This window comes from Panicum virgatum, chromosome 1N (genome assembly GCF_016808335.1).
Source record: "Panicum virgatum strain AP13 chromosome 1N, P.virgatum_v5, whole genome shotgun sequence".
Taxonomy (NCBI): domain Eukaryota; kingdom Viridiplantae; phylum Streptophyta; class Magnoliopsida; order Poales; family Poaceae; genus Panicum; species Panicum virgatum.
The window spans coordinates 54,718,453-54,735,522 of record NC_053145.1 but is presented as its reverse complement, the minus strand read 5'-3'; the positions used below and the strand labels follow the sequence as shown (position 1 = coordinate 54,735,522).

At 55.8% G+C, this 17,070-nt stretch overlaps 3 protein-coding genes across 3 annotated transcripts; 1 reads left to right on the top strand and 2 right to left on the bottom strand.

Annotated features, from left to right (window-relative positions):
- Positions 1 to 4,285: 4,285 nt before the first annotated feature.
- Positions 4,286 to 6,165, bottom strand: LOC120656742 (purine-uracil permease NCS1-like). The gene has a single exon (XM_039934923.1). It carries the CDS (start codon positions 6,085 to 6,087, stop codon positions 4,426 to 4,428), a length of 1,662 nt encoding a protein of 553 aa, XP_039790857.1. The 5' UTR covers positions 6,088 to 6,165; the 3' UTR covers positions 4,286 to 4,425.
- Positions 6,166 to 6,889: 724 nt separating this feature from the next.
- On the bottom strand, positions 6,890 to 7,963 carry LOC120654191 (NDR1/HIN1-like protein 13). Its single transcript, XM_039931733.1, has one exon. It carries the CDS (start codon positions 7,704 to 7,706, stop codon positions 7,122 to 7,124), a length of 585 nt encoding a protein of 194 aa, XP_039787667.1. The 5' UTR covers positions 7,707 to 7,963; the 3' UTR covers positions 6,890 to 7,121.
- A 5,183-nt stretch (positions 7,964 to 13,146) lies between these two features.
- On the top strand, positions 13,147 to 15,480 carry LOC120656741 (cytochrome P450 86A2-like). Its single transcript, XM_039934922.1, has one exon. It carries the CDS (start codon positions 13,374 to 13,376, stop codon positions 14,976 to 14,978), a length of 1,605 nt encoding a protein of 534 aa, XP_039790856.1. The 5' UTR covers positions 13,147 to 13,373; the 3' UTR covers positions 14,979 to 15,480.
- Positions 15,481 to 17,070: the final 1,590 nt, after the last annotated feature.

Below are 17,070 nucleotides of genomic sequence, written 5' to 3'. Positions count from 1 at the left end.
ATCTATTGTTCTCTTGTCATCTGCAGCAGGCTTGTCAACCCGTGGAGGTAGCGGCAAAGTTTGCGGTAATGGAGCATCTTGCTTGTGAGAATAAGAAAATTCATTCCTCTTGAATTTTCTGCGTCTCTGGGGCGGTGTGACCTCCTGCAACTGAGCAAGAACATAGGCAGTATCTAGATCGGAGGGCCACCGAATAAGAACGGTAGCTTTGACATCACGCAAACCATCTATGAAACGCATAGTATAGTGCAATGGATCTGGATGACTCTCATAAGCAGCTAACTGATCTACCAAACCAGTAAAACACTCAACATAATCAGCGACACCCCCAGTTTGCCACATGTGGAGCAGTTGGCGCACAAGAAGCTCATGTTAGTCACGACTCACGACCAAAGCGGATCAACACCAACTGAGAGAACTCATCCCACCCACAACTTTTCACTTGCTTCTCAACCAATTGCAGCCATCGAGCGGCTGAATCGGTGACGTGCATGGTAGACACTTTGATCCACATAGAAGGATCCACTTGACACAACTTGAAATAATCCTTACTTCTATTGAACCAGAGTTTAGGATTGTCACCATCAAAAATATGGAAGTTAATCTTAGGCAACTTTCCCAACCTAGCATTCCCAACAGTACCACCACGCAAACCAAAACTGGAAGCGAGAATAGAACACGGTCTGGGAGAAGAGGGAGGGGGAGGGGAATCATATGTGCACCCTTGATCGGGGGATGAAGTATGGTCGTGATCGATCCATACCCACCCTCCCGGTAGAAATTGTCGATGCGGTGGCCATTGGGCCTGTCGGTGTTGCTCTGAGATGGTGGGTGCTTGGCCGCCAGGGTGGAAGTCGGAAGGAGTGGAGGAAAACGCACGCGCACCGCAGGTTCCTAGTGCTTGTTCAGCTTCCCAACCTCCAAGGGAATGTCGTCGACTGTGGCGTCGATGCCCGGCCGCCAATCCTCCGGGGACGCAGCTACACGCTCCACGTAGGCAACGCGCGCCTCCTGAGCGATGGACAGGTCGCTAAATCGGCGCTCCCATTTGTCGTCCTGCTCCGTGATGCGGATCTTCAACCGAGATTCGAGGTCGTTGAAGCGCTTGTCTGCTCGTCGAGGATGAGTTTGGTTCAGGATTCATGGCTCCTTGGCGGCGTTGGTAACGGGTGAAGTGGTCATGATATGATGGGAAAGATGATCCGTATCGATGAATCCCCCCGAATCCCCCACACTTGAAAGGGAATTAGAGGATCCACGATTCACACAATTCGCACAAATCAGGAGAGCCCGACCGGATCCGCTAGCAGGCCAATCAATGGAATGTTGATTGAATCGAGAAACACCTGAAGAACAAACGTAGTCTGATATCAATTTGTTATCAGCGGGTAGAAGAGATCGAAGGAGAGATGGAGGGGGAGTGGTCCATGTTTGGATTCATGGTTAGAGTTAGAGTTGGCTTGTTTGAGCCACTCTAACTCAAAAATTTTCAAATAGAGTGGGTTAGAGCTAGTTAGATGCATCTAACCCACTCAAAAAAAAACTATCCCCTAAGAGCTGCTTGTTTGGGTTAGAGTGGTGCGCCCCACATTTTCTCTCTCTCACTTTTCTCTCACTGGATCCAATTGTGGCCAGGGCACTCGGACCCTTCCCTCCCCTCCCGACCCCCCTCGCGACAGGAGGGGGCTTTCGCGGGGGTTTCTATTCATCGCATCCGTGATTTTTGCGGCTCCCATCGCAGAAGTGCTCCTCCCCCACCTCCCGTGCCTTCTCCGGCTCCGGCGCTGCTCCACCACTGCTCCCGCCGCCCTCCGCCGCTCCCGCCTCCGTCGTCGCTCCCGCCGCATCCACCTCCGCCGCCGCTCCTCTGCTTCCCCGGCTCTGGCGCCGCTCCCGCCACCCTCCACAACCGCTCGCGCCGCTGCTCCCCGACCTCCCGGCTCTGGCGCCGCTCCCGCCGCCCTCCACGACCGCTCCGGCCGCCTCCGCATCCGCCGCTCCCGCCTCCTCCTCCACCGCTCGCGCCGCCTCCACCTCCGCCGCCGCTTCTGTGACGTGATGCTCAGAAATCGCGCGCGCGATGAATAGATCTCCCCGGCTTTCGCCGCCACGCCCCCCCCCAACCCCCGACGCCCTCCGCTGCCACTGTTTGCTGGCGCACCCCCAACCCCCCCCCCCCCCCCCCCCCCGATGCCCTCCACCGCCCTCGTTTGCTGCCAGATCTGCGCCGCGCAGTCCCCCCCCCCAGCGGCCCCCGTCCGTTCTGCGCCCCGAGCGGGCCACCCCTCCGCCCGCCCCCGTTCGCCGGCGTCGCCGGCCGGAGGCCCCTCGCCGGCGAGAAGGGCCGTCGGATCTGCGCAGCGCAGACCCCCGACCGGCGTCCCATTCCTCGTTCGACCAGCGGCCCGAGCAGGCCACCCCCGACGACCCTCCATCGCCAGCCTGCCTCCTCTCCGCGACCTCCAAGCCAGTCCTCCTCGCCGCGCCCTCGAAGCAGCCCCTCCTCCCCGCGCCGCCGCGAAGCCGCATAGCGCCTCGGCGCCGTCCCCGCTGGCCTCTCCTCTAGCCCCGGCCGCCGAGGGCCCCACCGCGACAGCAACGGCGACGACGCGGCGCCCGCGCGGTTCGCTCTTCGACCGTGGCTCCCGTGGCGCCGGCGCGGGTCCAAGCGGTTCCCCTTGCGGGGCTCCTCTCCCGCCGGCAGAACACCGTTGTCGCCGACGGCCCCGGCGAGGCCTACGCGACGACCGTCGACATTGCGGGCGAGGCGCACGAGGTGTCCCTCGCCGTGGAGGACTCCGCCATGTGGGTCGCCATCGACGGCGAGAAGGCCCCTCAGGTGCGCCACCTCCGGTGGAAGTTCCGCGGCAGCGAGAGGCTGGACCTCCCGCGCGGCCGCGGCCGCATCACGTGGGACCTCCACGACTGGCTCTTCTGCCCCGATGCGGCTGCCGTCTTCGAGGTCTCCGGCGCGGACGAAGACGACGACAGGCGCGGCCCGTCAAGTCGGGTTCGGACACGGCGCCGCACTTGAGCAGGTCAGCGAGGCGTCAGTGACCGCGGCGAGGACGAGGAGGGCGCCGCCGAACGCCACGACGAGCACGGCGGCGAGCGCCCTGCTCCGGCGTGAGAGAGGCGGAGGGGAGAGAGGGGACTTTGGGAGAGAGATGGGGCGGCGCGGGAGGGAGGGAGGAGCCAGGGAGGAGGGCACACAAAGCTGGCCACACCAAATCCTGCTGGAGAGAGATTAAATGATTGGAAAAGTGTATTTAATCTAACTAACTCTTCATCCAAACACAACTTTGATTAGAGTTAGTCCAAGATTAATTCTAAGTTAGAAACCAACTCTAACTTCTAACCCAGTTAGAGTATCCAAACAGGAACAGTGTTGGGAATCGGAGGAAGCAACGAGGACAGATTCAGAGTACTCGAGTTATTAGTTCGTGCATGAATGCCCTCTCGCTTCGTTCGTCTCGTGACTAAGTAGTCGCTCGCGCTGTCATTACGCGGGAGAGTGGCAGTCGTGGCGCCACTAGTGAACTTGACGCCACGAGGTCGTGCTGCAAATGCAGCCTTGATTAGATATTTTCTATAAAATTTTTGAAATATTAAATATAAATTAATTATAAAACTAATTACATAACTCGTCTGTAAACTACGAGATGAATTTATTAAAACTAATTAATTCATCATTAGCTCATACTTATTGTAGCACTTTATTGTCTAATCATGAACTAATTAGGCTCAAAAGATTCATCTCGCTATTTACAGGCAATCTGTGAAAAAAAATTTATTTTTAATACGTCATGCATTTATCCAAACATTAATGTGATTAATGGATACCGAGTCGCATGGCGAGGAGTGAAATCCTTGCACGTTGCCATGGGCATGGGCCATGTTCCCTGGAGAAGTGGGAAGTTTCTCGGACCTTCCTTTTGTTTTTCGGGGGTCCATTTTAGCGGTTGTTTTGGAGGTTCACTGGGTTTTGCAGGTGGGATTGGGAGGCAGGAATAAGTTCATATTTCTGTGATTAATGTTCCACAACATGAACAGCCATGGAAAATGAGAAATCTTAAAACACAGTTGTGGGTGAAAATTCTCATAGCTACAGCTTCTGAATTCTGATAGTACTTCTCTGAACTCTGAACGCCTGATAAGATGCGAGTTCGGGTAATGGTTTTTTTTTTTTTTGTAAATCTGCCTTGACGAGGATTGGGAATTGAAAATTTCAAACCAAATTGATGTCCGATTTGACATCAACCACAACATTATTTCAGGTGGAACCTAGTAAAATGCTATTTTGGTCAGCATATAAGGGCATTTATCACCAAAAATTTACATGTATTTACTGATGCAAGTTTGACAGATCTACGATTTACCTGAAAAACACCAATTCGGCACTTTAACTGTATCCTGCTATTTTTTTTACAAGTTCAGCCTAGTATCAATTGAGGTGTTGTTTCCCCTGTACGGCTGTACCCCTCTCCGGCCGCAGAGCAGGCTGTAGACGGCGCCGGCGACGAAAAAGCTCACGAACCAGGCATTGTTGTACGCCGTGACAAATGTCTTCGAGACACCCGGTAGCACCCCAACCTTGTGCAGAAATCCCGGCACGATAGGCGCAACTCCGGCTGCCATTGCCGCCATGGCCGCGACGTTGAAGCCACTCTGGAAGTAGTAAGGGCCGCCGCTGTCCTCCGAGTAGAGCGCGTCGACGTCCAGAGCGGTTCGCCGCACAATGTAGTGGTCGGCGAGGATGACCCCTCCGATGGGACCCATGAGCGCCGAGTAGCCGAGCAGCCATGTGTACACGAAGCTCTCGCTGGAGCTGAGCAACCGCCACGGCTGGAACGCGATGCCGAGCAGCGCGGTGACGAGCGCCCCCTTGGCGAACGTGAACCTCCGCGGGCTCATGCTGACCAGCGCGTTCGCCGGCGCGACGACGTTGGCGGCAATGTTGGTCGTGACGGTCGCGAGGCCGATGCCGAAGATGGCAAGGAACGTCGTCGCCGGCCCGCCGATGCGGCCGAGGAGCTCGATCGGGTCGGAGATGACGTGGCCGAAGATGGCCTCGGTGGCGGAGGTGATGGCGAGCCCGGCGAAGGTGAACATGCCCATGAACACCGGCAGCCCGACTTGGCCGAGCACCTGATCCGCCTGGCTCCGCGCGTACCGCGCGAAGTCCGGTATGTTGATGGCCACCGTCGCCCAGAAGCTGATGTTCGCGGTAAGCGACGGGAAGAAGACCTTCCAGAACTCTGCGCCTGTGAGCCTCGGCGGCAGCGAGAGGATGCGCCCGAAGCCACCGGCTGAAGTGTAGGCCCAGGCCAGCAGCGCCGATGTGAGCACGATGAGCACCGGCGCCGAGAACTTCTCCAGCTTGCGGATGCCCTCCATGCCGTGCATGATGATGCCGAGCTGCGCGGCCCAGAAGGCGAGGAAGCACGCGAACTCGAGCGGCGCCGCGCCGAGTCCGGGCACCGGTGCGAGCAGCGGCTGGTACGACTTGAGCCGGGACGGCAGGAGCAGGAAGATGGCGCGTCCCCCAATCCAGGACTCGATCCCGAACCACCCGCAGCCGACGAGCGCGCGGATGACGGCCGGGACGTGCGCGCCGCGGACGCCGAAGGCGGCGCGCGCGAGCACCGGGAACGGCAGTCCGTGCGTGACCGCCGGCGCTGCCGTGAGCACGAGCGTGCCGAGGACGACGAGGTTTGCGAATGCCACGGTGGCGACGCCCTGGAGCGCGGACATGCCGAGGTCGACGAGGCTGCCCGCGAGGTAGTAGGACGGCACGCCGACGACGAGCCCGACCCAGAGACTGGCTAGGTCCCATGCCGTCATGGTGCGTTCCGACTGCGGCGTGGGGGAAAGGTCCGACTCACTCGACGAGGACCTGGGGCTCGCCGGTAGGAGTCGCCGCGGGCGCGGGGGCGAGGCAACTGTCACCGCGAGGGCGAGGCTCGGCCGGCGCGGGAGAGGTGGCAGCCGCGGCGCCGCCTGGGAGCTTGACGCCACGAGGCGGTGCTGCAAATGAGTCGCATGACGCGCCGCGAGGGCCTTGGACATCGCCATGGACATGGCCATGGCCGGCCGGAGAACAGGGGAAGCAGAGGGAGGAGAGGATAGGGTGGTTCTTGCTTCTTGGAGCCTTGCAGAGGGGAGGAGAGGATATGGGGATCTTGTTGCTTGGTTGGTTGTACTGCGTGTGACTGTGCAACCGGGCCCACTGCTGTTGACCGCGAAGCCTGATTCCGCGAGGGATCGGCTGCCGTCGGATCCTGACTAAAGAGTCAGACCTCAGCTGTTGGATGGGAATCAGACGGTGGTTGGTTTGGCTCGGGTATTTTAAGAGCCATTAGGTGCGTGTTGGAGATGCTTTGCCATGAGGGTGACTGGCTGAGGATTCTCTACGAAACGCTCTCTCTTTTGACACGATCCAATGCCTTCTCGACATGTTAGGCACTTGGGCGTCATGCCATGTTATTTGCAAGATTTTTGTTTAGACCCGATCTCATCTATGCTGCCATCTACTAGTAGTCTTGGACTAATTCCTTCAACTTGTGTTTTTTTATTGGAACGACAGGCGAAACACTCGCCCTGCCCCATTTCTTCCATACGACTTGCGCTTTATTTATGTTAGAGATTCTGTCATCAGTGCCATTATCGCGTTTGGTGTTGAAAACTTTGAGAGCTCGTTTATAAAAGAATAGCAAATCTAGACTGGGCCTGTATGTTAACAAACTTAGGGATGGGCCAAGTTACGAGCCCACTCAAATGAAAGTAAATGGACCACGCCGGGCCGAGTTTTCTAATACTTCCAGGGCCCAAATGAAAATTCCTCTACGAAAATAAGCTGTTCTATAACATTCTCAGCAAAATCTATGAATTTATGAAAAGTGATAAATATCAATACTATTTACTTCAATATTACATTTTCAACAGCTCTTTACCCAAATCCACGAAAAACAATTTACAGCAAAGAATACAAGTGAAGAAAGAAATATACAACAAACCAAGGTAATCATAACACGAAAGAAGGGAGCGACGAGCGATCAAATCAGTCAATCCACACACAAGCCCAATTCTCGAAGCATGCATGTCGCGCAGGGTAGCGCAGCTCAGATGTGCACGTTGCAGGGGACCCGGTGGAAGGAGGTCGGCGACGCGAAGACAATGGTCACCGCCGGGCAGCTGGCGCGCACGGTGTACTTGCGCGTCCTCACGACGCCGTACCGGAACCGCACCTTGGCGACGACGTGCACGTCCACCGTCAGCTTCCCGGCGGTGCGCTCCCTCTTGATGCCCTCCTGGACGTCCCGCGGCAGCGTCCAGGCGTCCGGCGCCGCCCGCGCCGCGACGTCGACCCGCGTGTCGTCCTCCGGCGGCTGGGCGAACCCCGGCGCGTGGCCCCCCGCGAGGTACGTGCCGTTGTACCACACCCCGACGTCGAGCCAGCGGTAGGTCACGCTGGCGCGCTCGTTCGGGTTGAAGGAGCGCAGGGTGAGGTCGAAGGCGCCCGCGAGCCCGCCGGCGGCCGTGAAGTTGAACCCCGTCGTGGCGGCGTGGTCGACGGAGATGTAGAGCTTGGACGGGTGGAGGAAGAGCCAGAGGAGGACGACGACCACCACCACGACCAGCAGTGCCAGGCACGTCGCCGCCGCGCACCGGGACGTCGACGGCCGCGTGCGCCTCGGCTCCGCCATCTCGACCCTGCAGCGCACCAAGCTTCACAAATCACAACCCACTAGACCTTTCCGTGCTCGTTCGAGGGAGGGCGCGCGGCTCTACACGTCGTCGTGGCTGCTCGTAGCGATTCCTCAGGAAGGTTTGCATCGGTGCCGCTATAAATATAGGGAGCTGCCGCGATACTTTGAGTGGCGAGAGGAGCGTTCTACAAGGGTCATGACAGGCTAGCCGTGGCTGGAGTAGCCGGCGCGGTTCGAAACCACGCGGCGTACGCTGGCCGTGGGGCAGCAGCGAGCGAGCTCGGCAGCTCATCGCTTGGGTTTTTCAGAGGAGTTTGGGCGCTTTGGATGGAGCTGTGGTTTTGGAATTGGAATCCTTCTGGCTCACTCCTACTCCGGAATCGATTCGGAGGGAGGGAAAGCATAATGGCAGCCCGGCCCGCGAGTGCGGATGCATATCTTGGACCAAGAATGTGCTCACGCTGATCTTTTAGCTTTTTGACGAAAAGGTGGGAGTTGTAGAAGAGGCAAGAATGTGCAGAAAGAAACCGGAAAAGGGTCTCGCTCGCCCCCATCGATCCTAATTTACATGTGTAACTTTGGCATGACGAAATCAGTTATGGACGAAATCAGAGTCCCTAACTTTTACAGCGTTATTACAGAATTTTGCAAGAGCATCTGCCATAGTATCTCAGAGGCCCTGTTTAGTTGGTGAAAAATTTCCTACAGTACCCGTCACATCGAATCTTCGGACACATACATGGAGCATTAAATGCAGTTGAAAAAATAACTAATTACACAGTCTAACTGATAGCACGAGATGAATATTTTAAACCTAATTACTTCATAATTAAATATTATTTGTCAAAAAACAACGAAATATGTTATAGTACCAAAACCCAAACTTTTTCAACAACTAAACACACCCCGGTCCATCCGTCACCACCAACTGGAATTTTCTCTAGCTCAACCGACGAAAAGTTTAAAGGCTGGGCAGCAAGCAGCAACCGAGTTACGTCTCAGCCAAGATATATAATACAAGGCGGACCCTGCGCTGCGCCGCGCCAGCCAGGTGCCGCGGCAGTGGGTTTAATGAGGCCCAACAGCAGCCCACGTAAGGAAAGCCCATGAGCCATTATCCTGAAACCCTAGGCAGACCCTCACCCACTCGTCACCCTCCCCCACGCCGCACGCACCGCCTCGCGCCGCACGCATCGCTCCGCCTCCCGGCCTCTGCACGCACAGATGCGGACTCCTCACGGCCAAGCCGCAGCGGCACGGCCGGGCAGTGGCCCCGATGAGTTGGAGGGCCGGCGGCACGGCTCATCTCCGGCAGCGTGCGCGCGGCCATCCTCCTCTCGCCTCCTCCCTCCGTCCCGGCGCGCCTCTCCTCCCTCCCTCCGGCGGCCTAGAGCTCGGCCCTCCCCGGCACGGATATGTTGCGAACGGCGGCGCTCGCCCCCACTCCCTCCCTCTTTGGCGTGGATCTGGCGGCGGAGCGGCGCGCATGAGCTCCGGCTCGAACTCTGGCAGCGGCGGCCGTATCCGGTCCATTGTGGCGCTCCGAGCTCGCCGAACGCTGCCGCCTCCTCGCAGCCTCCTCCTCTTTGAGCTCCCCTCCACCGCGCTCACCGGTCTGCTCCCGCCGCCTCCTCGCCACACCTTGTGCGGTGGCCTCCAGCACCGGCGGGTTCGTCCGGAGCGGAGCTCGTGCCAGGTGGAGATGGCGTCCATGGCCGGCTCGAGCTCGGGCTGGCGCGGCAGCTGAGCGGGGGCGGGGAGCAGTTGCGGGCCGGCGAGGCCATGCGTCTCCTCCCTTGGTCCATCCTCCGGCGAGGCCAACTCCTGCGGCGACGTGCGTAGCTTGCGTGGGGCTGATTGGAGGAACGGCGTCGGGCTACTTTTTCTGTGGGGACACGTGTCGTGTGGAGACACACCGAGCGCTCTCAGCTCTCACTCTCTACGCTGTATAGTATATAGAGTACTACGTGATACACAAAGGCCTCCGTATTTCGAAAAAGTTCGCGCCGGATAGCAAATGCGTCTAGCACTCTAGCTGGGTCACCAGTGGAAGAATCTTCAGCCCCGGCAAGGCGGCAAGTCGGCAACTCCTTCGATGCATGGCGCGCTTTGTCACCGAACGGTGCCTGGGTCGCTGGCAGCCCGGCACCGTCCCAAGTCGCAACACCATGCCAGCAACACCCAATGCAGAGTCACAAACGACGGTAAGCCAATCGATCGCACCGAACCAGTGCTAACTGCTCTTGCTTCTCAGCACTTGGCAGCAGTGCAACAAAAATCAAGACCCAAGAAAGCAAAGCAGGACTTTTTGGGGGACCCATATCATTCTCTTAGAACAGGTATTATAACGGACGAGTAGTTGGCGGAATATGACGTGGAAGGGAGAGAAATGGAGAAAGAGAGCGAAACGGGTGTCTCCCAACTCGCCCGCATGCAGCTGGCGAAGGATGACCGAGAGGCGCTGCCACGGCTGGGATTGGATGAGCTGACTGCGCTGCATTAAATGATAGTAGGGTCTGCCACCACTATGTGCCATGTCACCCGCGCGGGCGAAAATATTAGCTTTGCTCTTAGCTCGCCTTCTTCTTTTCTCTCCCCTCCCTCTTCTTTCTCCTACTGGAGCTAGCTTCGTGCCATCTGCTTGGCGCCGCCACGTACCAAACCAATCCTTTAACTAAACACCAAATCGGATCAACATGATCCAAAAATTTGGGATAGGTTCAATCCATCCCACATAGTCCCGGAACCAAACACGTGCTAAAGCAACCGTTGAAAAATCTACATCTATTACTCACATATGCAGTTTATGGATAGACTAGTTAGGTCACCTTGCCGCTACGGAAGAGCCAATTAACTCAAGATCAAACTGATATAAAAAAAAAACTCAAGATCGAACTGGAGAAGGAGAAGGCGGATATAGATTAATGAATTGAAGTTGCAATAGGTGTTGCATTTGGAAACAGTACACATAAGGATGAAATTCTTTGCCACATCATAAAAATATTAGCATGAGGACTGAGCGTAGCTTAGTTGGTTCGCTCGCCAGGTGAGCGTGCAGCCGGGCGCGGGTTCGATTCCTGGGAATCGCAACCCACGTGCCTCAACGGGTACTGAGGTGGTGTGCGTGTGTGCTGGTGTGTGTGCGTGTGTGAGGTGGTGTGCGTAAGTCTCGGTATGACGCGTTCTGTGACTTCTCAGGCAGTCTCGTCTACGCTGAGTCCGGTCAGCGTAGGCGCCTAAAATTCTTACATGACTCCTCAGTGCTCTTGGATGCTTTCAAAAAAAATATTAGCATGTCAGCGCATTTAATAATATAGTATATCAAAGGAACACAAGGTAAATGAATTTCTAAACCCATAGGAACTCTGAGACAGTGGTGCTGCGTACGTATACGGTGGAACGTGCCACCTTACAGGCGTGTCTCCCCGGACTCCGGGTCTGGTTGGCCATCTAGTCCAACCATCACCGTATCGAGGTTAGGTAGCCTCAACAAACATCATGGTAGTTAAACATGCTAACTAGTTGGCGTGATCGGCTGGCATAAACCTCGTCAATCTGTTGATCGAAGACGTGGAATGCGGCGCGCGGCAGCAATTTCCTCCGGAGGTCGTCAGGGCTACTAGATCAGTGGTCACGTCGACGTTCGTGACCGCTCGCCCAACGACACCAAACCTTTTTTGTGAGCTCCACCCGCGAACCCAACCCTCCGTTTGTTTGTCCTCCCCACCGGGGCACGCCGTCTATTTATGCCCCGGCCCCCAGGTCTCGTCCTCGTCCAGCCCGTCCCGGTGGCACGCCACATGCTTCTGTTCCGCACTTCCGCTACCTCATCGCCCGTCCGTCCCTCTCCCCCCGCACAAGAAGGAGAAAGCCGGGCCGCAGCCGGAGCCGTAGCCGCAGCCGCCGTGCACCGTTCACCAGTAGCATTACTGCATCCGCATCGCGCGCGCTCGATCCACAGATAACTCCACTCTCCAGTGCACTGTGTCCACTCTCCACCACCTCCCCGTCCTCGATCGGTCGACGACCCATTCGGACAAGAAGCCAAACCCAAGCCGGCTCCAGCTAGTAGCTGCGCCTCCGGCTTCAATGCCTCCCCGCCCGGGCATTCAATGGCCTTCGCGCGGGTAGGTGGCGTGGCGCGACGTCGCGGCGGATTGCTGGCCCGTGGCGCGCGCGCAGCCAGCTGTGGGCGAGTAAACTCGGCGCGCGCGGCCACCTAACGCCCCCCGGCGGCAATTTATGGGCGACCGCCCCCATTCGGCCGCGCCGCCTGCCACTAGCCTCTCCGTTCCAGCATCCACCGGCCGGCAGGGTTCACCAAACCAAACCGGTGGGAAACGGTCCGATTCCGGTTTGGATCGGTACTAAACTGGTCCAAATTCAAATTTAAATTCAAAAAAATAAAAAATTCTCAAAAAAATTTTAAAAATACTTCAAGGTGCGACGAATCTAATGGTGTCAAATTTTCTCAAAAATTCGTTCATTTAGTATAGTTTGCGGGGATTTGAAGTTAAACAAAAAAACGTGCATACAGAAATATACAAATATAATGTAAAAGTAGTAAAAAAAGATTGGAGGGTTCATTTAGACTAAAACATGTTATACAAACATTCATTTAGTATACTTTACGGGCATTTGAATTTAAAAAAAAAAGAAAAAAAATTGAAGCCGATAAATCGGTCAAACCGACCGGTATACCGGTACGAACCGTTTGAACTGCGAAATTTAAATTCAAATTTAACTTCCACCGGTACCGACCGGTTTCCGGCCAAACCGAACCGGTATACCGGTACCGGAGCGCACCGGTTTGGCCGGACCCGTCGGTAAGTAAAACCCTGCTGGCCGGTCGCCAGGCCTTCTTGTTTTCGCTCCGCTAGTCAGCTGATCGTCCATCACGGTAACAATCACAGAACGTCAAAGACCTGATGGGCGGCGTGTAAATGTGATTGTACGTGCGTACGCACGCGTCGTGGCGAGTAGGTCTGTACACGTACGTGCACGCAGCTACCGCGTCAGGTACGCCAGTTTTTTTTTCAAGCTGGGTGTTGCCGTGTTGCTGTAGGACACTAGGACTTGAGTGTACGAGGGCTTTGCAGCTACTTCTCTCTTCGTCCTTAAAAACAACTTTAACTAACTATATATTAAAAAAATATTAATATTTATGGTACATAATTAGTATCATTAGAAAGCTCTTTAAATTTATTTTTTTAATAAATTTATTTGAAGCTACAAATATTACACATATTTTCTATAAATTAAGTCAAATTTATGATATGCACATCAACGACGACAGTTAAAAAAGGACTGCAGAAGTAGGAAGTACTGTATGGTGTATGGTAGTGGTAAGACGACCGACGTACATACTGGCCAACAATTAATAGCCATCCTTCGCAACTGTGCAAGCTCTGATCCTGACCGGTTCTATAAAACCTCCGTCTTCCCCTGCTGCGCTCTGCCATCCCGTCACCTCCCATTGCAGCAGCATTGCATTGCATTGCTTCCTCAGTTGCTCCATGTGGAGTCACTTATTACCGCATTACACTAGCTAGCACAGCCCAGCCAGCTTGATCTTGGATCGGATCGGATCAGTTGATCTTGCTGCTGCTGTGTGCATACGTGTGTACCTTAGCATCTAGCTGCTCGATCGCCGGCCGGCCGGCAATGGAGGTGGGGACGTGGGCGGTGGTGGCGGCGGCCGCCGCCATTTACCTGGCGTGGTTCTGGCGGCTGTCGCGGGGGCTCAGCGGGCCGCGGGTGTGGCCGGTGCTCGGCAGCCTGCCGGGGCTGGTGCAGCACGCCGAGGACATGCACGAGTGGATCGCCGGCAACCTCCGCCGCACGGGCGGCACGTACCAGACCTGCATCTTCGCGGTGCCCGGGGTGGCGCGCCGCGGCGGGCTGGTCACCGTCACGTGCGACCCGCGCAACCTGGAGCACGTCCTCAAGGCGCGCTTCGACAACTACCCCAAGGGCCCCTTCTGGCACGCCGTCTTCCGGGACCTGCTCGGCGACGGCATCTTCAACTCCGACGGCGAGACGTGGGTCGCGCAGCGGAAGACCGCCGCGCTGGAGTTCACCACGCGCACGCTCCGGACGGCCATGTCCCGCTGGGTGTCGCGCTCCATCCACCTCAGGCTGCTGCCCATCCTGGAGGAGGCCGCCAGCGAGAGGACGCACGTCGACCTCCAGGACCTCCTCCTCCGCCTCACCTTCGACAACATCTGCGGCCTGGCGTTCGGCAAGGACCCCGAGACGCTCGCGCCGGGCCTGCCGGAGAACGCCTTCGCCTCGGCCTTCGACCGCGCCACGGAGGCGACGCTCAACCGCTTCATCTTCCCGGAGTGCCTGTGGCGGTGCAAGAAGTGGCTGGGCCTCGGCATGGAGACCACGCTGGCCCGCAGCGTCGCCCACGTGGACGCGTACCTCGCCGCCGTCATCAAGGCGCGCAAGCTCGAGCTCGCGCCGGGCAACGGCAGGTGCGCCGCGGCGCACGACGACCTGCTCTCCCGGTTCATGCGCAAGGGCTCCTACTCGGACGAGTCGCTGCAGCACGTGGCGCTCAACTTCATCCTCGCCGGCCGCGACACCTCCTCCGTGGCGCTCTCCTGGTTCTTCTGGCTCGTGTCCACGCACCCCGACGTGGAGCGCAAGATCGTGCGCGAGCTCTGCGCCGCGCTCGCCGTGTCCCGCGGCTCCCACGCCCCGGCATTGTGGCTGGCCTCGCCCTTCACCTTCGAGGAGCTCGACCGCCTCGTCTACCTCAAGGCGGCGCTCTCGGAGACCCTGCGCCTGTACCCGTCCGTCCCGGAGGACTCCAAGCACGTCGTCGCCGACGACTACCTCCCGGACGGCACGTTCGTCCCGGCGGGGTCGTCGGTGACCTACTCCATCTACTCGGCGGGGCGCATGAAGACGGTGTGGGGGGAGGACTGCCTCGAGTTCCGCCCCGAGCGGTGGCTGTCCGCCGACGGCGCTCGGTTCGAGCCGCACGACTCGTACCGATTCGTGGCGTTCAACGCCGGGCCGAGGATCTGCCTGGGCAAGGACCTGGCGTACCTGCAGATGAAGAACATCGCCGGCAGCGTGCTCCTCCGCCACCGCCTGGCCGTCGCGCCGGGCCACCGCGTGGAGCAGAAGATGTCGCTCACGCTGTTCATGAAGCACGGGCTCCGGATGGAGGTGCACCCGCGCGACCTGGCCCCGGTCATCGACGAGCTCCGCGGCGCCGACGTGGCGGCAAGGCCGGCCACGGCGCCCTGCGCGTAGAGGATCCGGAGGTCCCGTGCGCCAAGATCCGTGCTGCCGAGGAGACACCGAGCATTGAATGTTGTAGATAAGCGTACAAGACAGTAAGTAAATTAAAGAGGTCTGGTGAGAGCATTCAAGTCTCTTCCTTCCGCAATTTACCATTCTGATGATGAGGGAGATGGGGAAATTTTGCAATTGGCAAGATCTAAGCTAGATTTGGATCCGGGCATGTAGTACTACTACTACAAACTAAAAGGGGTGAAACAAAAGGGGAGAGTAAAAAAAAAAGAGAGAGTTTCCAATAATTCAGGATCGGGTGCTGCAGATTATTTGGTCGAGGCAGATCGTGTTGGTGGCCAGCCAACTGTTCTACTACTATTCTTTATTTATTTTAAAACTTTTTCATGTTTTTTCAGTACTACTATATTCTAGAGAGCTGTTCAGTTTACCAAGAAACATGTAAAGTAAACCTGTACTGAACCTTCTTTTGCTTCTCTGACACCATCATTTTCATGGGCAATCTTCTTGTTCCATCAGTGGTCGATGCATGACACACAGATAACGTGTTGCTTTCCATTACCAAAACGATAGCAATCGTAACAAGCTCCGCTCTGCATGCACGGATCATCCGACCCTTGTTTTTCCCTCGCTCGTGCGAGCACACATCGGTGTCTCGAATTGATGGCACTCGTTGTCGCCGTCCGTTCCGGTGGAAGACCGACCCGTGTTTGGTTTCCTCCCGTAAAATTTTTCATTTTTGAAAAGAAATTTTTCTATATTTGAAGTGCTAAATATAAACTAATCACAAAAATAATAACAAAATTCGTCTGTAAATCGCGAGACGAATCTAATGAGCCTAATTAATTTGTCATTAGAGATTATTTACTGTAGCAATTTAGCATCTAATTATAGTCTAATTAGGTTCATTAGATTCGTCTCGTCATTTACAGACAGTAGTCGCAATGTGTTTTTTATTTCGTCTAGATTTAAGTCTCTATGCAGGTGCCAAATTTTTTTTTTGAATTTTGGTTTTTGCAACCAAACACGGCTAAGTTAGGGCCTGTTTAGTTCATTTTGCAAAATAATTTTGCAAAGGAATCTTGGTCATTTGAAGTACTAAATGAAGTCTATTTGCAAAACTTTTTGCATAGATGGGTTGTAAATCGCGAGACGAATCTAATGATGCTAATTAATCCATGATTAATTAATATTTAGCGGATGGTTACTGTATCACCACTGTTGCAAATCATGAATTAAGTAGACTCATTAGAATCGTCTCGCGATTTACAGTCCATCCATGCAAAAAGTTTTATAAATAGACTTCATTTAGTAATTCAAATTAACAAAATTCCTTTTTACTTTAATGCATTTATGGTTTTTTTGCGTTTACATGTAATGTAAAGACTAAACAGGGCCTTAGCCAAAGCCTGCGGATGCGACGCAGAGATCGGGGCATAAAGGCGACGTCGATGTCGCCGACCGGCTGACCGTGCACGAGCTCATTCTGGCTCCGGCCTGCGGGTTCGTTACGCGCACACTCTTCTTCTCGTGACGACAGCGGCGTTTCCGTTCAAATATTACGCGTGATGATTATCGATCGTGTGGTACGCGACAGCGACTGTCACGTTGGGGTCACAAGGATTTGGGAAAACAAACTCCAGACCGCTGGGGTTGGGGTTCAGTCGTTCAGATGTGGTTGCTTGCCCTGCTCCGACCTCGTCACCTGGGTCTGGTCCAACGGTTGGTTTTGGTTGATGCAACCGTATGATCTACTACTACTACTACTCCATGCGTGGGACTTTGGTTGTCAGCAGTGAGGGTAGTACTGCTCAAAAAAAAAAGCAGTGAGGGTAGTATGCAGCTGGCCGACCGACCAAACCAACGGCAGGGTTTCCAGAGATACTACTGACGTCAACCTGCCATTGTGTGGTTGGGCTCCAAGAACAGCTCCGGCAACGGCATCACCCGGATCCCTACCTAACAATGGATTTTCTATCAGCTCCGGACCAGGAGCCCCACCTGGAGCCGGTTGCGGCTTCCACATCGGGGCGGAGCCACGAAAACGAGGCTCCAAACAGCTCCACATCTGTTCATCCCACTTTACCCCCAC

What these genes read in the sequence shown, in the direction of transcription:
- LOC120654191 (XM_039931733.1), bottom strand. Translation starts at nt 7,706, where the DNA reads ATGGCGGAGCCGAGGCGCACGCGGCCGTCGACGTCCCGGTGCGCGGCG.
- LOC120656742 (XM_039934923.1), bottom strand. Translation starts at nt 6,087, where the DNA reads ATGGCCATGTCCATGGCGATGTCCAAGGCCCTCGCGGCGCGTCATGCG.
- LOC120656741 (XM_039934922.1), top strand. Translation starts at nt 13,374, where the DNA reads ATGGAGGTGGGGACGTGGGCGGTGGTGGCGGCGGCCGCCGCCATTTAC.